This window comes from Panicum virgatum, chromosome 1N (assembly GCF_016808335.1).
Source record: "Panicum virgatum strain AP13 chromosome 1N, P.virgatum_v5, whole genome shotgun sequence".
Lineage (NCBI taxonomy): Eukaryota > Viridiplantae > Streptophyta > Magnoliopsida > Poales > Poaceae > Panicum > Panicum virgatum.
Genome location: NC_053145.1, coordinates 4,505,194 through 4,525,468, shown reverse-complemented (window position 1 = coordinate 4,525,468; position 20,275 = coordinate 4,505,194). Strand labels below are relative to the sequence as shown.

The 20,275-nt window shown below is 50.4% G+C and overlaps 3 protein-coding genes and 1 long non-coding RNA gene across 5 annotated transcripts; 2 read left to right on the top strand and 2 right to left on the bottom strand.

The window, feature by feature from the left end:
* Window positions 1–8,643: 8,643 nt before the first annotated feature.
* On the top strand, window positions 8,644–11,731 carry LOC120654714 (CBL-interacting protein kinase 26-like). Its single transcript, XM_039932328.1, has 2 exons — window positions 8,644–8,871; window positions 9,496–11,731. Exon 2 carries the CDS (start codon window positions 9,814–9,816, stop codon window positions 11,197–11,199), a length of 1,386 nt encoding a protein of 461 aa, XP_039788262.1. The 5' UTR covers window positions 8,644–8,871; window positions 9,496–9,813; the 3' UTR covers window positions 11,200–11,731.
* Window positions 11,732–12,508: 777 nt separating this feature from the next.
* Window positions 12,509–15,319, top strand: LOC120654718. Its single transcript, XR_005667157.1, has 2 exons — window positions 12,509–12,667; window positions 13,874–15,319. It is a non-coding gene; the product is annotated as an uncharacterized LOC120654718 (long non-coding RNA).
* On the bottom strand, window positions 13,263–14,290 carry LOC120654717. The gene has a single exon (XM_039932332.1). The coding sequence runs from the start codon at window positions 13,828–13,830 to the stop codon at window positions 13,549–13,551; it is 282 nt and encodes a 93-aa protein (XP_039788266.1). The 5' UTR covers window positions 13,831–14,290; the 3' UTR covers window positions 13,263–13,548.
* Window positions 15,320–17,101: 1,782 nt separating the features above from the next.
* On the bottom strand, window positions 17,102–20,188 carry LOC120654713 (sugar transport protein MST5-like). Of its 2 annotated transcripts, none has more exons than XM_039932327.1 (3): window positions 19,008–19,115; window positions 17,963–18,962; window positions 17,102–17,846 (listed from the first exon to the last, which is right to left on the bottom strand). In XM_039932327.1, the coding sequence occupies exons 2-3, from the start codon at window positions 18,857–18,859 to the stop codon at window positions 17,373–17,375; spliced, it is 1,371 nt and encodes a 456-aa protein (XP_039788261.1). In that variant the 5' UTR covers window positions 18,860–18,962; window positions 19,008–19,115; the 3' UTR covers window positions 17,102–17,372. The 2 variants fall into 2 exon arrangements, with proteins under 2 accessions (XP_039788261.1, XP_039788260.1); XM_039932326.1 differs by having other exon boundaries at window positions 17,106–17,846; window positions 17,963–18,918; window positions 19,008–20,188.
* Between the last annotated feature and the right edge of the window lie 87 nt (window positions 20,189–20,275).

Sequence of the window (20,275 nt, the reverse complement as noted above, 5' to 3'; positions counted from 1 at the left end):
ATGATGAGGTGGTCTAAAACAAAACCAAAAAGTTAGCCTAAGTTAACTAGCCACAAGTTTAGAATCAAAGGGTGGTACAATGCTTCATAAATCTCTCTAAAAGGGACACAAAAAAAAGACTCTAAACACTAATAGGCACACAAAAAGGTCTACAAGTTTCCCAAGATCAAATAACAAAGTGCTCCCTCAATAACATTTAGAATGAACAACATGAAGTTGTGATTTTTGTTAGAGCAATGGTACAATGTTACTTGATATTCCGATTAGAGAGTGCAATGTAGACGGTCATATTAATATATATAAAATAAAAGATCGGGTTGCCTCCCGCAAAGCGCTTCATTTAAAGTCATAGAGCTCGACTTTCTTACATACCTTCTCATTGATGCGAAGCCATGGTCCTTCATGCAAGAGGTGAAGGTGTTCCATTCAGCTCTTATTCCACTTCCTATGTTGGACATGATCAATCACGCTTAATGGAAATCTTGCCCAATCGCCTCTCACATCATGGTCACCTCCTTCTTTGTTGTCCTTCGTTGCTACCTTTCTTTTCACGGATTTTCCTCTCTGTCCAGATTGGGAATTGCGCCAAACAATTGATCCAATGAAAGGTGCACGAAATCTTCTTTCCAACAAGTCTTCATTTGCCCAAAACGCATTCCAATTGAGAGAGTTATGCCCCTTTTTCCCGTCACTGCAATCTGCCCCGTGCTGATTTCAGCACGTGCATCTCCGATGTTTGAGACATAGCTCCTCTAGTGGGTCTTCAATTGTATCGATCATGGATGCGTTGAACCGAGGACTTGATGGAGATCTTGAATATTCAACTTTCTTGCATTGTAAATCTCTGGACTTGCGCACAAAATTGATGAGGCTTAGCGACGTCCGTTCTTGAAACTTGAAGATGTTGATGATGGTGTTCAAAATTTTGGGCACAGTTTCCCTCCTCATCATTTGAGTTTCATGTCCTGCATGGTTAGTGAAATTCGGGGCTTCTCCCGACATGTGCTCTTTTAGGGTCATGAGCTTGACCAAGCGCAAAGCAAGATCGAGATTTGCAATTATTTGTAAACATATGCAACATAATCACATCCTCAATTAAATTTCATCAACAAGGCATGGTGTAATTAAATGCAGCATGTGTTTCTTGCATAGCGCGGAGCTCATTATTAGGCATAGGTTCTTTAAGCATGAAATCAACCTTCTCAAGAAACTCTAGCCTATCATCATGAAAAGAACAAGGCATAGAATTTAAACTTTCATTCCGACTATTGGTTCGAGCATGAGATTTTTAACGATTATCAACAAAACCAATAGAAGCTTGAGAATTCACTGTATACCTTAGCCTCGGAGCTTTTTCATACTCATTGGAGTCGTGGTGCTTTGTGCGAGATGTCATCTTGATGCACTCCTCGTGGTCCGTCGTGATTTGTTTCTCACGTCTCCATGTGTTGAATGTTGCGCTCTTGTAATCCGTCGTGGTTTGTTTGCAACATCCTCGTTTGTCGAAGGTCGACCGCTTGTGCCTTCATTTGCCAATGTCATTGGGGTTCTTCCTCTGCTCCAAGATTCTGAATTTTATCATGTACGCTTAATGAAAACATCGCCCAAACTCGCCTTCATTGTTATCATCGTCATCTTCTCTATCTTATTCTCATCACGTTGCTCCTGCCTCTTATTCATGGAATCTCTCCTGCATACTCAACAGAACATATACCAAAATATAGATCTATTGAAATGTTTATGAAATTACCTTTCCAACGAGGAGTCATTCGCTTTAAACGGAGTCCAAACGAGGGAGTTATGCCCGTTTTACTTTTGGCGCTGCGTGCTGTCTAGAAATTTCCAGAGTGCACAACCTTCAATGTTTTGGCCATACCCGCTTGTAGGAATCTCCGATTGACTTGGTTCTTGATTCGTTGGGACGGGAACTTCGTGGAGCTTTTGAATATCCAAAAATATGCTGCTAATTGCTTCTGAGGTTGAGCAGAATATTGATGATAACAATGACTTCTTACAAATCGATCCGAAGATGTCGATGATCTTGATCTTGTGGTCTTCGGAGCGTCTTGTTGTGCATCCTTGGCTTCAAGGTCATCACCATTGATTCACCAGCGAGTAGCATGGCTCCAATGGTCTATCTCCATGGTTCTTGCTTTGCCTAAGGTGTCGGGATCGAAGGAGGCTCCCGTGCTTTGTGTCGATGATCAGAGCGGTTCTCTTTCTTTGATTGAACTCGACTAGAAGCTTCTTGAGCATCCCATGGAGAAGATGGGTGGCATCATGGTTCCTCTAATCTTGTTGTCTCTAGCGTTGGTCAACTTCAAATCATCAACTTTTGTGCACAAGGTTCTCCAAATATCTTGCGACATCGTCATCACTTTCTCCATTGTTTGTTGCTGCCTCTTCTTCGTTGAATCCTTTGATCATTCTGCACAAAATATGTACCAAAATTCTACTCCATGGAAAGCCTTATGAAATTACCTTTTCAATGAATGGTCATTGATCCCAAACGGACTCCGGATGAAGAAGTTATGGTCGTTTTACTCCGGCACTACGCTCTATCCCGAGACATTTCAGAACGCGCAGCGTTGATAGAATTTACCATAACTCTTCACACCGATCTCCAAAATTCATGATTCTTGATGCGTTGGAAAGTAGACTTGATGGAGCTTAAAAATAATATATTATTTGCTCATGGTACTTCTCTGATCTTGGATGAAAAAATCATTACAACAGTAACACTTTGGAGATGATGATGATCCGATCACACGATTTTCTTCGCGGGCATGCTTCATACCTATTGCTTGAACAAACAATTTTTTTTTCCAAAAACATTAGTCTTTAAAATCAATTGACACGGCGGCGTACCTTATTTATCATCTTCTGCTTTGGAGAGTGGGGACTCGATAGCGGATGCTGGGCCACTAACAAAAGTTAGCACCTACCACTAAAGAGCGGGTCTTCACGTAGCCATCAACTTGCTTGAGTGAGATTGGACTTGTCAAAGTACAGACGTTGAGAACTTCTCAATCACTTTGTGTCTAGGAACATGGCACACTTGCCAAGCAGTCTATCCCAACTGGTGATGTAAGACATCATAGGAACATGGCACCAAACAACAGCTGCTCGATTTGTGGCTGCCAGGATTCCTGGAGACATGCGTTGTTGGAGTGCAACATGGCCAAGTGTGTCTGGGCACTGCAATGAGAGGAAATTCTGGAGGTTATAAGCCGAGCCCAACATGATGATTGTTGACGCTCCTTAGCGCCCCGATTTGTATACCGCAAGCGCACGGTTTCGCGTAACTTTTCCCTCAGAGTATTCCCCCAAGGTTTATCAATCCGTGGATCGACAAAGAACTACCTAAGATTTTCCATCTAATCTAATGGATCTATCCTAATATGAAGCATTGATTGCATATAAAGGGTAAACCTTTAATAGATATGAGTGATATGTAAAGGTTGATCTCATCCATGAACATAGGCTTAATCATAGCAAAACCAAAGATATGACTAGGCCTATCGTCATCTAGTTGTAGTTCAAGCTAACGAGCGGATAAATCATGCATCTCAATCAAAAGCATCTTTAAACTCAAAATCTCCAATCCGATCCCTCGATACCCAACCTACTAAGTGGCAACGGCCTGTCACGACGCCACCCCTTTCAACGGGATACCCTGAAGCAAGTCGAACCCCCTTTGGTAGTTCCGCCATGAACCTCTAGCCACCATGACTACAAGATCATGCTAAGCGATCTATCTCGATAATAGATCTAAGATGAAGCAAATCCAAAGAGAAGAATGAAATCGAAAGAGGAGAACATGATCGCTAATAGATTCGGAAGACATGATTATCATTACTCACATAATAGATTCGTTTGGATCATCACCGCCATGTGCACACCATCGATGAATCCAACTAGCTCTTGAACTCCGCCATGGCACAACCATGCAGGGAGGCCACAGCGGCTAGGGTCGGCCTAAGCCATCTCCTAGACAACTTCGAAGACTTGCGGCGGCCGTCGTCTCCCTTTGGTCTTGACCCTAGGTTTTCGTCGAGTTCTGGGTGGATGGATGCCTCGAGTTGAATAAGGTGCGAGCTATTTATAAGCCGAGGAAGCCGCCGGTCGAAGGGGAGGTCGAACCGCCTTAGAAAAGGGCTGGGCCGGCCGGCCTGGCTCATTCCTTCGCCGTCTCGTGTCCTCCTTTCGCGTGCAGACTCCTCGCATCTTCTAGAGTTTATGTCCTTCATGATTGCACCCCTTTTGACGTCGTTATCTTGGAGATATCTTCGAGGAAAGGATAGGATAGGGAATCCTTCCTTAAATCTTCATTTGCATTGCTTAATCCCGAAGTATCTTGATCTCATCTTCGTGGGCTTGGTCCTTTGGGCTCTCTTGGAGGATGGATGTGCATGAATGTGCTTCGAATCAACATGGGCTTTGGTCCTTCCTTTGGGCTTTGGCCTTCGTCTTTCTCCGTGTTAGCTCTCGATCACGGGCCTCGTCATTTCATGCTCCAAAATAGGCCAAAAACCTGCAAAAACAAAGTTCCTCCAAAATATATGTGCAAGTGTGAAAATGACCAATAATTAGGCCGGGGTTAGGTCGGTTAGTGATTTTGATATTAAATTCATGCCATTATCAAGGATAAACAAGGGATAAAAGGGGTACTTAAGGAGCGCCAACAATGATGCACGTGGGTGGCTTCATGAAGCAATACCAGTTCTTTCTCAAGAGGACCTTGTGCGACTGGTAGTGACGATGTGGTCCATATGGCATGCAAGACGGAAAGTAATTCATGAAGACATTTTCCAGAGTCCACTGTCGACTCACAGCTTCATAGAGCGGTTCATTGCGGACTTGGAGCTAGCTACACCGCAGGTGGAATAGAAGGGACAGGCACAAACTCAGGGAAGCGCGGCGCCGGCTCCACGCTGGATTCCGCCCCACAAGGAACCATGAAGGTAAACATAGATGCTGCGCTATCGAAGAACTCAAGTACTATGACAATGGCTGCAGTCGCGAGGGATGAAGCTGGACGTTTTCAGGGAGCGTCGGTGGTTGTGATGCAGGGGATCTCTAACCCAGAAACTGCATAAGTGATGGAATGCAGAGAAGGGCTCGCTCTTGCATCTGACCTCATGCTGAGGAAAGTTAGAATTGCAACTGACTGTGAGAATGCAGTGAGGAACATGCGAGGACTTGGGATGGGCTGTCACGGCCATATCATCAGGGAACTCTGTAAGGATCACCGGGGTGTCCGACCCTAGAGGGGGAGGGGGTGAATAGGGTCGCTAATCGCTTTTTAACCTAGGGCTCAAACTACTTGCATAAGATAAACCTAACACGTCCTATACATGCTAGTTATGACTAAGGTTTATCTATGCTACTCTCTACTTACTCTTAAAAGACTTGCAACCTAGCCAATCCTAATCATACTAACTAGGAAAGTAAAGGTACGCAAGATAGAGTAAATGCGGAAACGTAATGCGGTAAGTAAAGAGGTAAGTGCAAGAGGGATGCAAACTCCCGAGTAGACACGGTCATGTAACGTGGTTCGGCACAAACGCCTACGTCCACGGGACACTGAGGCTCTTCCGATCACCGTCTTGCACTACGCCACCAATGGCGATGCCGGCAAGCAAAGGCAAGTGCCCACAAGACACCGAGTCTCGTGCACCGCCACCGTCTCTCTCGGTCACCCGGCCGAAATCCACTACGGAGCTTCTCCACCAAGGAAGGGGCCTCCTCTTCCCCTGCACAAAGTGTCGTTGCCACTCCACACCAAGACGGAGGGTCACACGACGGATCACAAGTTGCTTGCCGCAGCAAGGCTTCTCTTAAGGGAGCTCTCGCAAGAACTAATCCCTATTACAAGCACTAAGCACACTCACAAGTGTGCTTAAGCCTATATGATGTACAATGAAGCTCTATGGTGGTTGGAGATGTTCTTGGGTGTGTGTGGGATGTCCAGCAACTCCAGCACTCTTCAAATGGCCGGGGTGAGGCGTATATATAGGCCACCAAGCCTTGTAGCCGTTGCTCCAACGGTCAGCTGAAAATCTGCGTATCACCGGAAGAACCGATGCCTCTTAGCGGGGTAGCGTCGGTTCATCCGGTCACTCATAACCCGAAGTAGCCGTTGGACTCCTGACGGCTGACGCAGTGACCACCGGTTGAACCGATGCTTTGCACCGATGCTTCACCGGTTGAACCGGTGCTGAAGGAATCTTCTCCTGGACGCTGACGTCATTACACCGGTGGTAGGCACCGATGCACCGTCGGTTGAACCGGTGCTGAAGAAACTTCTTCTGGGCACTTGACATCGTCTCTGGTACAAAGGACTGGCAATGCACCGATGCCCTTTCTTGGACCGTCGGTTCAACCGATGCCTAAAGGCTGACTTGGCTTCGATTCCATCCTGCACCAAACATCATGGCATCGGTTCTTCCGAATACCACCGGATGCTCCGATGCCCATGGCGTCGGATCTTCCGGTGCTCCTGATCCGAAGAGCTTTCAGGGCGCTGCCCGGAGACCCGCGAGGGGCGGCCCTTCGGGTCTTGCTACGCCTATCTTCTCTCTCTTTGTCATCACTTGAACCTAAAAGCCTGAGAATGATAATCTTAACAATCATATTAGTCCAAGTGTTGTGTTGTCATTCGATCACCAAAATCACTCGAAATGGCATAAATGGTGCCATGTTCGTTACAAACTCAAGGAGGGAATGGCAAGCTTCGAGAAGGCAAAGATCGTCCATGAAAGTAGGGCTTCAAATTTTGATGCCCACAGACTGGCCAAAAGCTCGATGTATGTCGGGTACCATGATTAGGGGCATCCTAATCAGGGGACTAAAATCGCCCTAAAAACAAACGCATGCTGGGCATCCGGGCCCACGAAGGCCTGCAGCCCCCTTCTAATCTAGAATAAAGGAAAGGACTCAAAGAAGCCCAGCACACGGCCCACGTACGCAGTACGGCCCGTCCGCACCCCCCTCGGACCCGCGGGGTGATCTCCGCCTCGCTCGAGGGCTCCCCGCCGAAGCCCTCGACCGCACCCCGCGCCTCCACCTCCCTCGAGGGTAGCGAGCCTGCCCTCGAGAAAGCGGACCGTTTACGCCCTAAGGAGCTGAGCAGCCGGACCCCTGGGGTCCGACTCCATCTCACCGGACCAACGGTCCCGGACCCGCTTCCCGCTTGGGGACGGGTCTGGTGTCGCCATGTGTCCCAGAGATGGAAATGCTCAGCACTTGTGGCTGAGGATCCGGACCCTCGCAGATGGGTCCGGGACCTCCACGTACCTATCTGGACCCCCGTAAGCTCTCAGCTCAGCTAGCTGCTCAGGAGGGGTCCGGAGCCGCCACGTGTCACGCGGGCGCGGGCGCGGGCACAAGCCTTCCGCTGGAAGTTCCCTCACCTACCCGTATTAAGTGCGAGTGGTTGAGGCGTGCTCTTCTGCTGCTGGGCAATGCCACCCCTCGGCAGAAAGGACAAACGGCTCTTCCGCTCACCCGACCGCCGTACGAAGGCATTAAATGCCAACCACTCCTCCACAGCGCCCGGGTCAGACGACGTCAGGCCGCCACTCCCCACAGTGGTAGTGACCGGAGTCCCGTCCGCCAACTCCGGTCACTGCTCCCCGGCGCTATGGCGGCACTGTGGGAACATGCGATGCAGTGCAAGACGTGCTCGGCACTGCTCCAGCTATTATGCTGCCAACTCCTCGTACCTCCTTTGTACTTTCCCTTCCGCGGAACCTCCGAACGGCATGGGAGCGACTCTCGACCTTGACCAGGGCATGACCCTGTCCTGTAGGACCTTCGGAACGCCGCCACGCCGCCCGCTGGAGCCGCTAGGACGCCGGCGTGATCTTCGCAAGACCAAGAACGATGCCCAGGATGACAGCCACGCCCGGCGCCATACCCCATAGTGTACTTCCCACAGTGCTCGACCACTGCACCCCCGTGATTCGGGAAAAAGGCGACGACTTTCATGACCCCCTATGCATGTACACCGTCCCTCCTTGTGTTTATAAAAGGATGAGGCGGTCGTTCCCTTAGGGGGGTCGGCCCATTCGGTAGGACACAACGCTTCGCACTACCATCAGAGCACACACGCTCCACTGAACCCCGATATTGGTACTCGCCTCAATCAACTCCTCATCTAACAGAGACTTGGGAGCTTCCCTCCCTCTCTTGCCTCGCATGTACCCCCTACTACAGGCACCCCGGTGTAAGATAGTACAGTGTCCTCGCACACCCCTTTGCTGGACGTACGCCCCCACGGCCGGAACCAGGATAAACCTGTGTGTTACTGTATTGCCTCTTGCATCAACATCTGGGACGAGGAACACGCGACATCATCACTGGTTGGGTTCGGACCGCCGGGTCAGGGCACCGACAATTACTCTGTTCGCTGTTTGGTTTCTCCAGCCAGCCAACAGTATTTTCCTCTCACACAGCTCCAGCACCAGCCTTCAGCCACCAGCCAGCCAACAATATTTTTCTCTCACACCACTCCAGCACCAGTCACCAGCACCAGCACAGCGAACAGAGTGAATATATAAGCCATTAGGAAGATATGTGTGGTTGTTATCTCCCCGAGATGGAGTTTGTACCAACTACATTAATATATGAATAAAGCTGGTACCCTAAAAAAAAATCTGAGCATCTGGGCATGTGAGCAGTGCCAGGTGGTGAAGACGAGGGAGAAGAGAAGCCGAACAAAAAGAAAAGACGGCTCTTTCCAAGGGTCAAACGCCGAGGCGGGGTGAGTTGCTGGGGCGATTCGACCCGCGCGCAAGATCGAGCGTCCTGGGCTGGTGCTTGCAGTACCCGGGATCCGTCGCTTCGCGTCCATCGGGTCTCGAGCAGGTGACGACTGCCTTGCTGCTTGTTGCTCTTGGTTGCGTACATGAGGAGATCTGCTTCTTGGAGTGTTGCTGGTTGTTTAAGGGCGTGATTGTACTGTTTGGTGGTTAGTTTAGGACCTCCAGGGTTGCTGCTTGGTGTTGCGGTGAAATTTCAGCCGTCCAGGGGGTAGAAGAAGAGTTTTGTGTCGGCTCTGCTCGATGATTCTTGCTAATGTGATTGTGCTCGGATTTGGGATTTTGATGACTTAATTCTGGTAGATTGTGCTAAAATCTTTGTTGGAGACTTGGAGCAACCTGAAACCTTAGAATTGCTGCGAGGTACTAGTACGCCTCATTTTAGACTATGCATGCTATGCTTTAGCTATTATAGGGTAAGGAGTATGTCTTCTACTCTCCCCAATTATGCTTGGATCTATTCGAGAAAAAAAATTATGCTTGGGTGGACATACAAAATCACAATGGAGCAGAGAAATCATTTATTGGAGAACTAATGTAGTATACTCTTTTAGAGTTCTGAGTCCACCTTCACATTTATAGTAACTGATGATCCCCATTTGAATCACTAGTTGTTGGTTCCATTTGTATCACATGTTTGCCCTAATTAGAATTTTTTTCCTACATGCAGTTTTCAGCTGATCACAGCAGGAAGCATTTGACTTGGAAGAGCACCGTTGTGTAACTGAGCACCACAAAGTATTGCCGGTCTGTTTTGAGTTATCCTATTAAGTTCCTGTTAGAGTACTGGCTGGTACAATATTTTCCCCTATGTTTTGGGCCACGGAAGGTTAAGATCTTCTATCTTGTAATAAGGCAGTAAGACACAACCTTCTTGGTCATAGTCTATGCCCATTTACCATTACCTATAAATAGGGCGTTCTAAAAGCAGGACAGCGGGCTTTGTACCCTCTGGTTGTTTCTCTCTCACTATATATAGACTGATATAATGGACGAGAGGAGGAATATTTTGATGGGCCGTTATGAAATTGGGAGGCAGTTAGGACAAGGGAACTTTGCTAAGGTATATTATGCTCGAAATCTAACTAGCGGGCAGGTTGTTGCAATAAAGATAATTGATAAGGACAAGATCACGAGGGTTGGTTTAATAGTGCAGATAAAGAGGGAGATTTCAATAATGAGATTGGTAAGGCATCCAAGTGTTCTGCAACTTTTTGAGGTAATGGCTAGCAAGAGCAAGATATACTTTGTTTTGGAGTATGCTAAAGGTGGCGAGCTGTTTAACAAAATATCCAAGGGAAAGTTTAGTGAGGATGTTGCAAGGAGGTATTTCCACCAATTGATCAGTGCAGTGGAATATTGCCACAGTCAAGGTGTTTACCATCGTGATCTGAAGCCAGAAAACCTACTCCTAGATGATAATGAGAACCTGAAAGTCTCGGATTTTGGCCTAAGTGCTCTAGCTGAATCCAAGAGACATGATGGCCTCCTCCATACCACTTGTGGAACTCCAGCTTATGTTGCTCCTGAAGTGCTTAGCAGGAGAGGCTATGATGGCTCCAAGGCTGACATATGGTCTTGTGGAGTAATTCTTTTTGTGCTTGTGGCTGGTTACCTTCCGTTCCATGACCCAAATCTTATAGAGATGTATAGGAAGATTTCCAAAGCAGAGTACAGATGCCCTCGTCCCTTCTCTACTGAACTGAAGGGCCTGGTTTTTAGAATGCTTGAACCAGATCCAAGTACTAGAATTTCTATTTCAAGGATAAAGAGAAGCACTTGGTACAGGAAACCCTTTGAGTTAAATGCTACAAAGATGAAGCCCGAATCAGCAAGGGACAAGGTGTGTAATGGTGAAGCCACAACCTCTAACTCAATAGAATGCAGTAATTCGGAGGAAAATCAAGGGCCATCAAGCCTCCCTAACCTGAATGCATTTGACATCATTTCCCTTTCAACTGGATTTGACCTGTCCAATTTATTTGATGAAAGATATGGCCGGAGGGAAGAGAGATTCACCACAAGGCAGCCAGCAGGGACGGTTTTTGGTAAGCTAAAGGAACTGGCTGAGAGGTTAAAGCTCAAAATTAAGAAGAATGAAAATGGAGTTTTGAAACTGGCAGCACCAAAGGAAGGAATAAAGGGACATCTTGAGCTCGATGCAGAGATTTATGAGCTTGCTCCTTCTTTCCTTTTGGTTGAATTGAAGAAGACCAATGGGGACACCATAGAGTATCAAAAGCTCGTGAAAGATGAAATAAGGCCTGCACTCAAGGATATGGTCTGGGCATGGCAAAGCGATCGGCACAGGCAGCATGAGCAAATTACGCAAGAAGAGCAGCAGCAGCAGGCACCTTTACCACCACAGCGGTAGCCACCTTTGCCATCGCAGTAGCCACACCCACATGACTGATTGTAGAGCTCCTTGATAGCACAAAATCCAGAGAACAAGCTGCAACGACCGTTGCACAGTCACAAGGTGAAATGTGCTCTCGGACCATTGTTGCTACCACATGAACCGAGAACTAGTTGAAACTAAGCATCATCAGGTTACCGCCACATCAGCTGCAGGACTACCTCCAACAGCCAGAATCACGATTCATAGACATACATGTGATTGGATGTCCAGGTTAACCTGTTCTAGGATCTACTACGTTGCCAACCATTTGGCATTTTTCCCTTTTATATAGCTCCCTTTGAATCTCTGTATTTCTTGTAAATCGGTATATGCCATTTTTCATTACAAATGTAGGATCACTATACTTGGCTTCAATTTGGAAAATTTGTTTATTCTACAAAATTTTGTACTCAGTGTAAGTATAAAAGTTGATTAATCACAAAGAGATCATGGCATGTAACACTGTCACATTTACCATAAGAAATTGCATGTTGGACTGTGGAAATAATGGTTTTGGGTCATCGTTTGGCTATTTGGTCGATGGTTGCTTATTTTGGATGTCAATCATAATCATATAGTGTATAATATAGACTCTGGATTTTCTTGTGCCATTCCTATATCTCATTTGGGGCGGAAAACGAATCGACATCCCCATTGAGACGCCGGGATAGTATATGTATAACCACCCAGCTATCACTGAATGATGCTTTTCGCGTTGTTGCTTTCACTGGTGGCATTGTCAAATGAGAGACAAAACACAAAACCATGAACATAGAGACTCTGAATATTCCTGCCTTCATTTGGGCATGCACCCCGTATAGCGATTTTCCATTCTGCTGTCTGAGCTCTTGTGCTCTTTGGTTCAAGCGTTTCCGGTGCTGCCGTGCTGCAATCTGACGATGGTTCCCTGTCTCCCATTCCTCTGACGGACGCCAAAGCGAGGTTCCCATGGGGCAGTTCATCAGGACACGTTTGACAAAAGGCCAGCGTGCGATGGTGGTGTGCAGTGCAGCAGCAGGTGCTGACTTCCCCTGACGCTGTGAGACGAAGACGAGGCGTCGTGCAGGTGCAGTACAGTTTGAAGCAGTACACCACCTGCCTGGCTAGCCACGGACCACGGTAGCAGCAGCAGCAGTACAAGGTTGGTAGCAGTACAGATTAGGGACGAACACTCTGCTGAGCTCGGCCAAAGCCTGGAGCGTGCAGTACACGTCGGTGCAGATCGATGCAGCTCCCAGCACGCGTTATATTTGCCTCGCCACACGCGTGACCTGTGCCCAGAAAAGAGAAGGGGCGCGAAGGTATCATTGAGTGCAGCGTTGATGAGCCGCCGCCAGCCCTTCCCCGGCCGCGGCTCACCGGCGCTGCACTCAATTACGCCTTTGCTCTCTGGCCGGCGACGGCGAGTCCCCTCGTAGCCGTGTAGACATCCCTCAATCATCAGGTACTCTGATCGCTGAGGTTGTGAGCAGGCTTACCAATCGGAGCCATGTCGTTGTCCCGCACTCATCCGGATCTGCCTTCCTTGCAAGCAACTTTTTTTTTTGAATTAGTAGCACACTGTAGGAGTATTTGCCTGTTGCAGATTGCAACGGTGATTGCGGATACCGGCACATTTGCAATTAGTTTAGCCACACTCTTGGTCTTGTTTGGCGTTCTTCAAAACTAGCGCACACGTTTTTCAAAAAAAAAAATCTCGCATGTATGAAGTACTAAATAAAGTCTATTTGTAAAATTTTTTTAGGAATGGGTGTAATTTTTCGCGACGAATCTAATGACAGTAATTAATCGATGATTGCCTACAATGATGCTACACTAACCATCCTCTAATCGCGCGATCGAAGGCCTTATTAGATTCTTCAAAGTCACTAGCACGGGGGTTCTAGAGTTGGTTTTATAAATTGACTTTGTTTGACACTATAATTACCGGTCAAAATATCACTATTTATTAGCACTATAAATCCTAGCGCGAACGCCCTTGTCTGCAGATTCTTCGCAAATGTTAGACTGTGCCGTACAATTGAACCAGCAAGATCTGGTTGGTTGTTGCCTTCTGAATTGGCACTATGTTCGGTTCAGAATTCGCAAGAACGATGCAAGTCAAAGTCCCAAGTACAAGTAATTTTTTTTTTGAATCAATCCTAAATCTTCTGAACCCAAACGACGAGCATCCAATTGATCACATCGCCCTCTCATCTGCCAATGCACACGGATGGATAGATCGATGATGGGTGCCGGAGCAACACACGGGAGGAGGACACCGCTAGAGAAACAAGCCAGAGAAGCTACAGGGGAACAAGAAGCGCCGGCCGGCGTCGACGCCGGTCAGTTGGGCCCCCAGCACACGAGGTGGTAGGCCTTGCGCATCCTGCAGGCGTCCGCCGCCGATGGCCGGCCCGCGCCCGCGGCCGGCCGGGGCAGATCGGCCGCCGCGGAATCCGAGAGCGCGGCGGACAGGGCGTGGATCCGGGGCGCGGCGGCGCGGCGGTAGAGCGAGCGCAGCGCGTAGTCCCAGCGGCACAGGCCCGCCTGGTCCTTGAGCGCCTCCACCGCGCCCATGCTCGCCGCCACCACCAGCGACGGCGCCTTCCCGCCCGCCGCCGCCATCTCTACTACAGAGCACTGACCTCGGGATGTCCGCTGGTGACAGGCGGGTTGGCGTGCGGGGAGGGCGTTTTATACTACGCGGCCCGGCGGCAATCCGGCGGAGAAACGGAGGTGGGTGGAGGCGAAAACAGGGAGCGCGTCGCCGGTTTTGGACTCCGACGGGAGGCGCTCACCGCTCGCCCCGTTTCCAAGGAAGCAGGGCGGTGGCATGGTGCATGCATGTTGCCAAACTGCCAAAGCGTCGCGGCACGGGCCATGGCCCATGGGGAAGGGGAGCTTAAAAACTGTACACTCCTTAGTTTTTCTTTTTCTTTTGAATGGCACATTCGCGCTCCTTAGTGTTTTTTTTTTCGAGGCACTCCATAGTTTTTCTTACTGCACGCTATTAGTTTTTCGTTTGCCTTTCAAAAAAGAGTTTTTTCTTTTTGCCACAATTCTGTATTTGCCGTTATATATATGTCCCATTACCATGTGAGGACGAGGAACATCCGTTACTGACAACAGTAAATAATAGACTGTGCAGAAGTGCTACGGCAGTAAAGAAATTTTCCGCTTCCTCTTCTCCCTTTATTTGTAGTGGCGACTGGTGAAGCCGTGATCCTGTTTGGTTTCCTCTTCTAGGAATTTTTAGATTTTTTTTTTACATATATGGAGTACTAAATGAAATTTATTTGAAAAACATCTTCACGGATGAGTGTAATTTCTCACGACGAAATTTAATGATGGCAATTGATCGATGATTGGCTGCAGTGATGCTACAGTAACTATCTTCTAATCATGCGATCAAAGGTCTCATTAAATTCATCAGGGTTCTTAACACAGGGGTTCTGAAGTTGGTTTTATAAACGAACTTTATTTAATACCCCTAATTAGCGGTCAAAGTGCCTTCTAGGCATTCTAGGAAGAAACCAAATAGAACCCGTGTTGTGCGAGAGATCCATGAGGGTTGAGCGCAGTGTACTCTCTAAGAAGGAAACTCTGAATTCCCTGTTAATTAATTGGACAAAGTCCAAGAATTGTAAGGCTGATTTACCTTTACGTATTTCGTTCTTCATATATATATTTTCCCCATCCGCAAGTATATTTTTACATTTTAGGGGCATAGAGCGAGACTTTGTAGTATTGATTATCTTGCCTTGCATTAGACGCCTAAAGTGTTTGTAATTGTGAGAGTTGAACTTTGTATGCTTGTATCTGACCTGTCTCTATACCTTAAGTTTTATGGGTCCCATCAGCCGAACTTAGGCTCATTATAGTGACACATCAGCATTTATGATGATATGTCAAGGTAATTACAAAGAAAGAGAGGGAAAAAGACTCATCCGATGAAACTGTGTATACAGTGTTTCCAATACTATGAAAATTATTGAAACCTGCATTGAGGATTATAGAGTTTCATTTCATACGATTGTGTCCAATCATATATGTACCTCACAATTAATTGTTATGGCTAATACATGAAATCGTGAAATAAAACTTTGCATTGAAAGATATTGTTTCATTGGCGAACTCAAATGAAGAGGCACAAGTAAAGTTTGAAGCAGAGTGTTGTGGCTTCCGGGCGCCCGGATGTTCCACGGTTCTACCCAATACCCAGCGTCAAGCACACACGCCACATCTTGGCGCGCACGCACCACTCGTCAGTCGTCCAGACTGCCAGACACCACCTCCACTTCCGGAGCCGTCTGGATCCCTCCTCGTCACCCCTAGCCCCACGCCCATGAATGGCCGTCCCGGTCCCGGCCCCGGCCCCGGACCGCGACCACCCGGCGGCGACCCGCGCCCCACCGGAGCACCCCCACCACCGGATCCTCCGACCGCCGGGCCCGCCGCTCGTGGAAAAACCCGCCGCCGAGATCGCCGTCAACCCACGCGGTCGCCTACCGATCACTCGCTGATCACTGATTATTTGGGGGTAATTCCTTGATCCCGACGGCCTCACCTCCCGAGTCCCGAGCAAGCGGAGGGAGCTTTCCAGACTTCGTCCGCGCCCTGAAGCCGAGGACGTTACGGCCACGGCAGTGAGAAAAAAAAAAGATCTGGCGCCGCGTCAGCCAGATATTTCCGGCGTCCGGCCGCCCGATCGGCGGCCTCGCGTCGATCACACGACGCAATATTTGCTGCTGCCGCTAGCCGCCAGCGCCTGGCCGCTCTATAAAACGGCGTGGCTTGTTTGTAGCAGGACTCAGGAGCTAGAGAGCCGAGAGGTGCTTGCTAGCTACTACGGTGGCGCAGCAGCGGCGGCGGCAGGAGCCATGAGCGGCGGCGGCGGCGACCGGGAGAGCAGGTGGCCGGAGCTCGCGGCGCTCCGGCGCGCGCTGATGGCGCGCGACGCCGGGATGGCGGCGGGGAGGGAGCTGCGGCAGCAGCAGCAGCAGCAGCAGCCGGGGCGGCGCGCAGGGCGCGAGGACAACGGCAAGACGGCCAAGGTGATGCACCTGCTGCTCTGGGGACCCAAGTGATGCTATGCTCCCTCTCTGCTCGGCCCGCCCGGCGAGCTCTCGCGGCGCTCCGCCGTGCTCCAGGCGGCTCGATCGGCTCCGGCCGGCCGGGCTGCCGGATTTGTACTGTATCATAGTACTGCTACCACTAGTTGTTTGCTTGGGTGTGAACTGCTGGAAGCCATAGCTAAGAGCTTTCTGTAAATAGCAAGTTCCAGAGTGGTGCTTGGAGCAGCAGAGTATCCCTGTACTTGTGCGCGCGCTCGTGTGTGTGAAATTTAAGTTACCCTTGGGGTTTCGTTTGCGAATTGCTAGTTGAAAGTCAGGATCGGCAGACGGCAAGGTTACCAAAATTTGCTGAAACCTGATGCTACTAAACCTCATTTTAACTCATTTTCCCTTTGTAAGTTTTGCATGCGAATTGATGGTTCAAAGTGAGGATCTTGAAACTGGCAGAGAGCTTTGGTGCTTTGCTTCTTCGTAGCATGGATCTTGGATCCACCTAATTCCTTGTAGGTTGGCTTAGCTAGTTTTGCGTAAAAGAATCTTGAAAAGGTAAAGTGGACAGAAAAAAAGGGAATTTAATACTTAGAAAAAGTAGAAAAAAGGGAAAGTGAATGACTTGAAAAAGGACTTCAATTATTAGTTTATATCTGTGGCTCGGGCCTTGGCGCCTTGCTGTCCACAAATGAGCGAATGGCTAGGCTAGATCAGCAGTCCGGACCCATCCGTATGTTTACAGGTGCAGGTGAATCTAAAACGGAAAAGCTAGTGGTGAGAAAACTAGCGATCACAGATTCACAGCAGCACAGTCCACCACTTGAGATTACTGGATGATAAATCGTACTGTATTCTTCTTCATCAATTAAAAAAGGAAAAAAAATGCTGCTGACAACTCGGCATGAAACCGAAGAGAGAGAAAAAACAGAGAGGAGGTAAAACAAACAGTTAATTAGTACAAGAGAGTATGCTAGGAGTATGTATGATCAAATCTACAACAACATTCATATCATATGTGTTCTGCAGTCTATCTATTGATCCATGAAATAAATGTACTTGGCTGATGATGATGGCGGCCTGCAGGCCTCACCATCAGGTGAGCTAGCTCATCTCTAGCGCTATCCTCTTCCTCATCTCGGCGCTGCGCGCGTCGGAGGAGGTGTCGACGACGAACTTCCTCCAGAACCAGTGCTTCTTCCAGACGTGCGCCATCTCCTCGACGGGCACGTTCTTGGTCTCCGGCAGCAGCATGGCGATGAAGAGCGTCATGAGCAGCACCCAGCCGCCGAAGAAGTAGAAGAGGCCGAAGCGCAGGTGGCAGAGCAGCGTGAGGAAGATCTGGCCGATGAAGGCCGTGAAGAACATGTTGACGGCCACCGTGACGCTCATCGCCGCCGACCGCACCGCCAGCGGGTAGATCTCGCTGGGGATCAGCCACCCCATGGGCCCCCACGACCACGCGAACCCGGCCACGTACACGCACACGAACAGCACGATGCACATGGCGTACTGCTCCGAGATGGCGCCCGTCCCGCTCATGCCGAACTGCAGCCCGATGAAGGTGCCCACCAGGATCTGCGTGCAAGAATTTGGAATTTTGGATCATGGCGACGGCATCAGACACATTCATGGGCAAGCTCGGGAGGGAAGAAGAAGATGATGATGATGATGATGAGCGGCGGCCGGCCGACCTGGGAGATGATCATCTGCGTGCCACCCTGGAGGAAGAGGGCGCGGCGGCCGACCTTGTCGGCGGTCAGGACGGCGACGAAGGTGGAGAAGACGTTGACGAGGCCGGTGATGACGGAGGACACGAGGGAGGCGTTCTGCTTGAACCCGACGGTCTTGAACAGCACCGGCGCGTAGAACATGATGACGTTGATGCCGGTGAGCTGCTGGAAGAAGGGGATGAGCAGCGAGAAGGTCAGCTGGGGCTTGTACTTGCCGCCGAAGAAGAGCTCCCGCCACGGGTTCTCCACGGCCTTGGCGTCCTCGCTCGCCGCCGACAGGTCGTCCATCTCCTCGCGGACGTCGCCCATGCCGCGGATCTGGGCCAGCGTCTTGCGCGCCGTCGCCGTGTCGCCGCGCTGGATCAGCGACGTCGGGGTGTCCGGGATGGCCAGCGAGCCCAGCGCGATGACGCCGGCGGGGACGGCGCCGAACGCCACGGCGATGCGCCACCCCCACCCGCCGGGGATCTTGGACGCCAGGTAGTTGGTCATGTTCGCCGTCAGGATCCCTACCGTGATCATCAGCTGGAACATGATGTTGAGCATCCCGCGCTGCTGCGCCGGCGCCATCTCCGAGATGTAGAGCGGCGACGCCTGGATGGAGAGCCCGACGCCGGCGCCGACGAGCATCCGCCCGGTGAGCAGCATCGGGAAGTTGAAGGACACGCCGCCGAGGCACGCGCCGCACACGTACGCAGACGCGGCGGTGAACAGGGTCCACTTGCGGCCGAAGGCCCGGGTCAGGGGCCCGGCGAGGAAGGCGGCGATCATCGCGGCGAGGAAGAGGGAGGAGCTGAAGAGCGTCAGGAGCTGGCTGTCGAACTTGCAGTACTGGTTCACCACCACCTGCTTCTTCATCTCCTCGTAGATGGACGGGAAGAACTTGACCAGGAACGGCTCCGTCGACGTCAACCCGGCTGCACGATCACCAACAAGACCCCTCGTCGTCAGAGCACTAGAGCTGCAGAGCAATCCCCTGATTTGGCATTCCGGCTACAATGCTCACAGGTGAGGCCGATGTCGTAGCCGAAGATGCAGCCGGCGACGGAGGCGATGAGGCAGGCGAAGACGACGATGCCGGTGATCTCGCCGGGGTACGTCTTGTACCTCGTGGTGTGGTGCACGATCACGGCTCCCGCCATTGTGCCCGGCGGCGGCGCGGCGGCGGAACCAAACCGGTGGAGGGCCCCTCCTGTTGGTCCTTGCGCGGCGAGGGGGAGAGAAGAATGCGTCAGGGCGGGAGCGGCGAGCACTTAAACCGGTGAAGGGCCGGGCCGACGAGTGGTGCGGCGGTCCCGTCCTAAATCGTAGGACGCGTGCCGGTCGTCGTGTCCTCTCCCCCAGGGGTGCCCGTCTCCATGGTTTCAAGATCAACCACGGCTTTCAAGCTTCTAATCTTGGACACTGCGGTTTCCAATTTTAGCATGCCGCGCCATGCACCCAGGAACTGATGCAGGATGAGCGCCATCGTGTGCACATTGTGAGCTACCCAGGGAGGGACTGGCGGCAACTGCAAACTTCAATTTCCAAGTCTTGGCTGCGTCTGACACATGTAGCGCAGCGTGGAACGAGCAGCTGCGGCCGCCATGGCGCGCGGCACTGACCGGCCGGATGGATGGAGCTGGCCGGCGGTGAGACAGGTCCATGCACGGCGGCCTGCAGGCACCAGCCGGCCTCCGTCTCTCTCGCGGTCTCGTCTCATTGCCTCTCCTCATCCGAGTGCGGGCGGGGAACCTGGGGACGGGGACGATGCTCCTGCCGGCGGGGAGAGAAGCAGAGGGCAGACCGGCAGAGGCGGCCCGAGCACGGGCGGAGGGTTCGGGGAGCTCGTAGCCGGCCATGTCGATAGGGACGGCGATGTGAGGTTGTGAGCAGCCTCACCAATCGGAGCCATGTCTCTGTCCCGCCCTCATCCCGATCTACCTTCCATGGTAGTTGTCGAAGTCGGTGCAGGTGGCCGGCCGGAGCTGCGGCGAGCATTTCTCGTTGGTCCTTGCTGCACACCATCTGTTGCAGATAGTGAGCTTTAAACGGGGATTTTTAGATATCAAGTGATTGATGATGGAAAAGAATAATTGTGGCCTAAGGTTGCTAGCCCAAGCGGCGACAGCAGCTGGTTGACACCCCGCGGACAAGCTCACAGCCAAAACCTCTTCCATTTATAACATGTATTATTGGTTGCCTTGGTGTGTATGTTTTTCGTTTGGTGGGGGACAGCCAAAACCTCTTCCATTTATAACATGTACTAGAACATTCGGCGCGCGATGTGCGCCC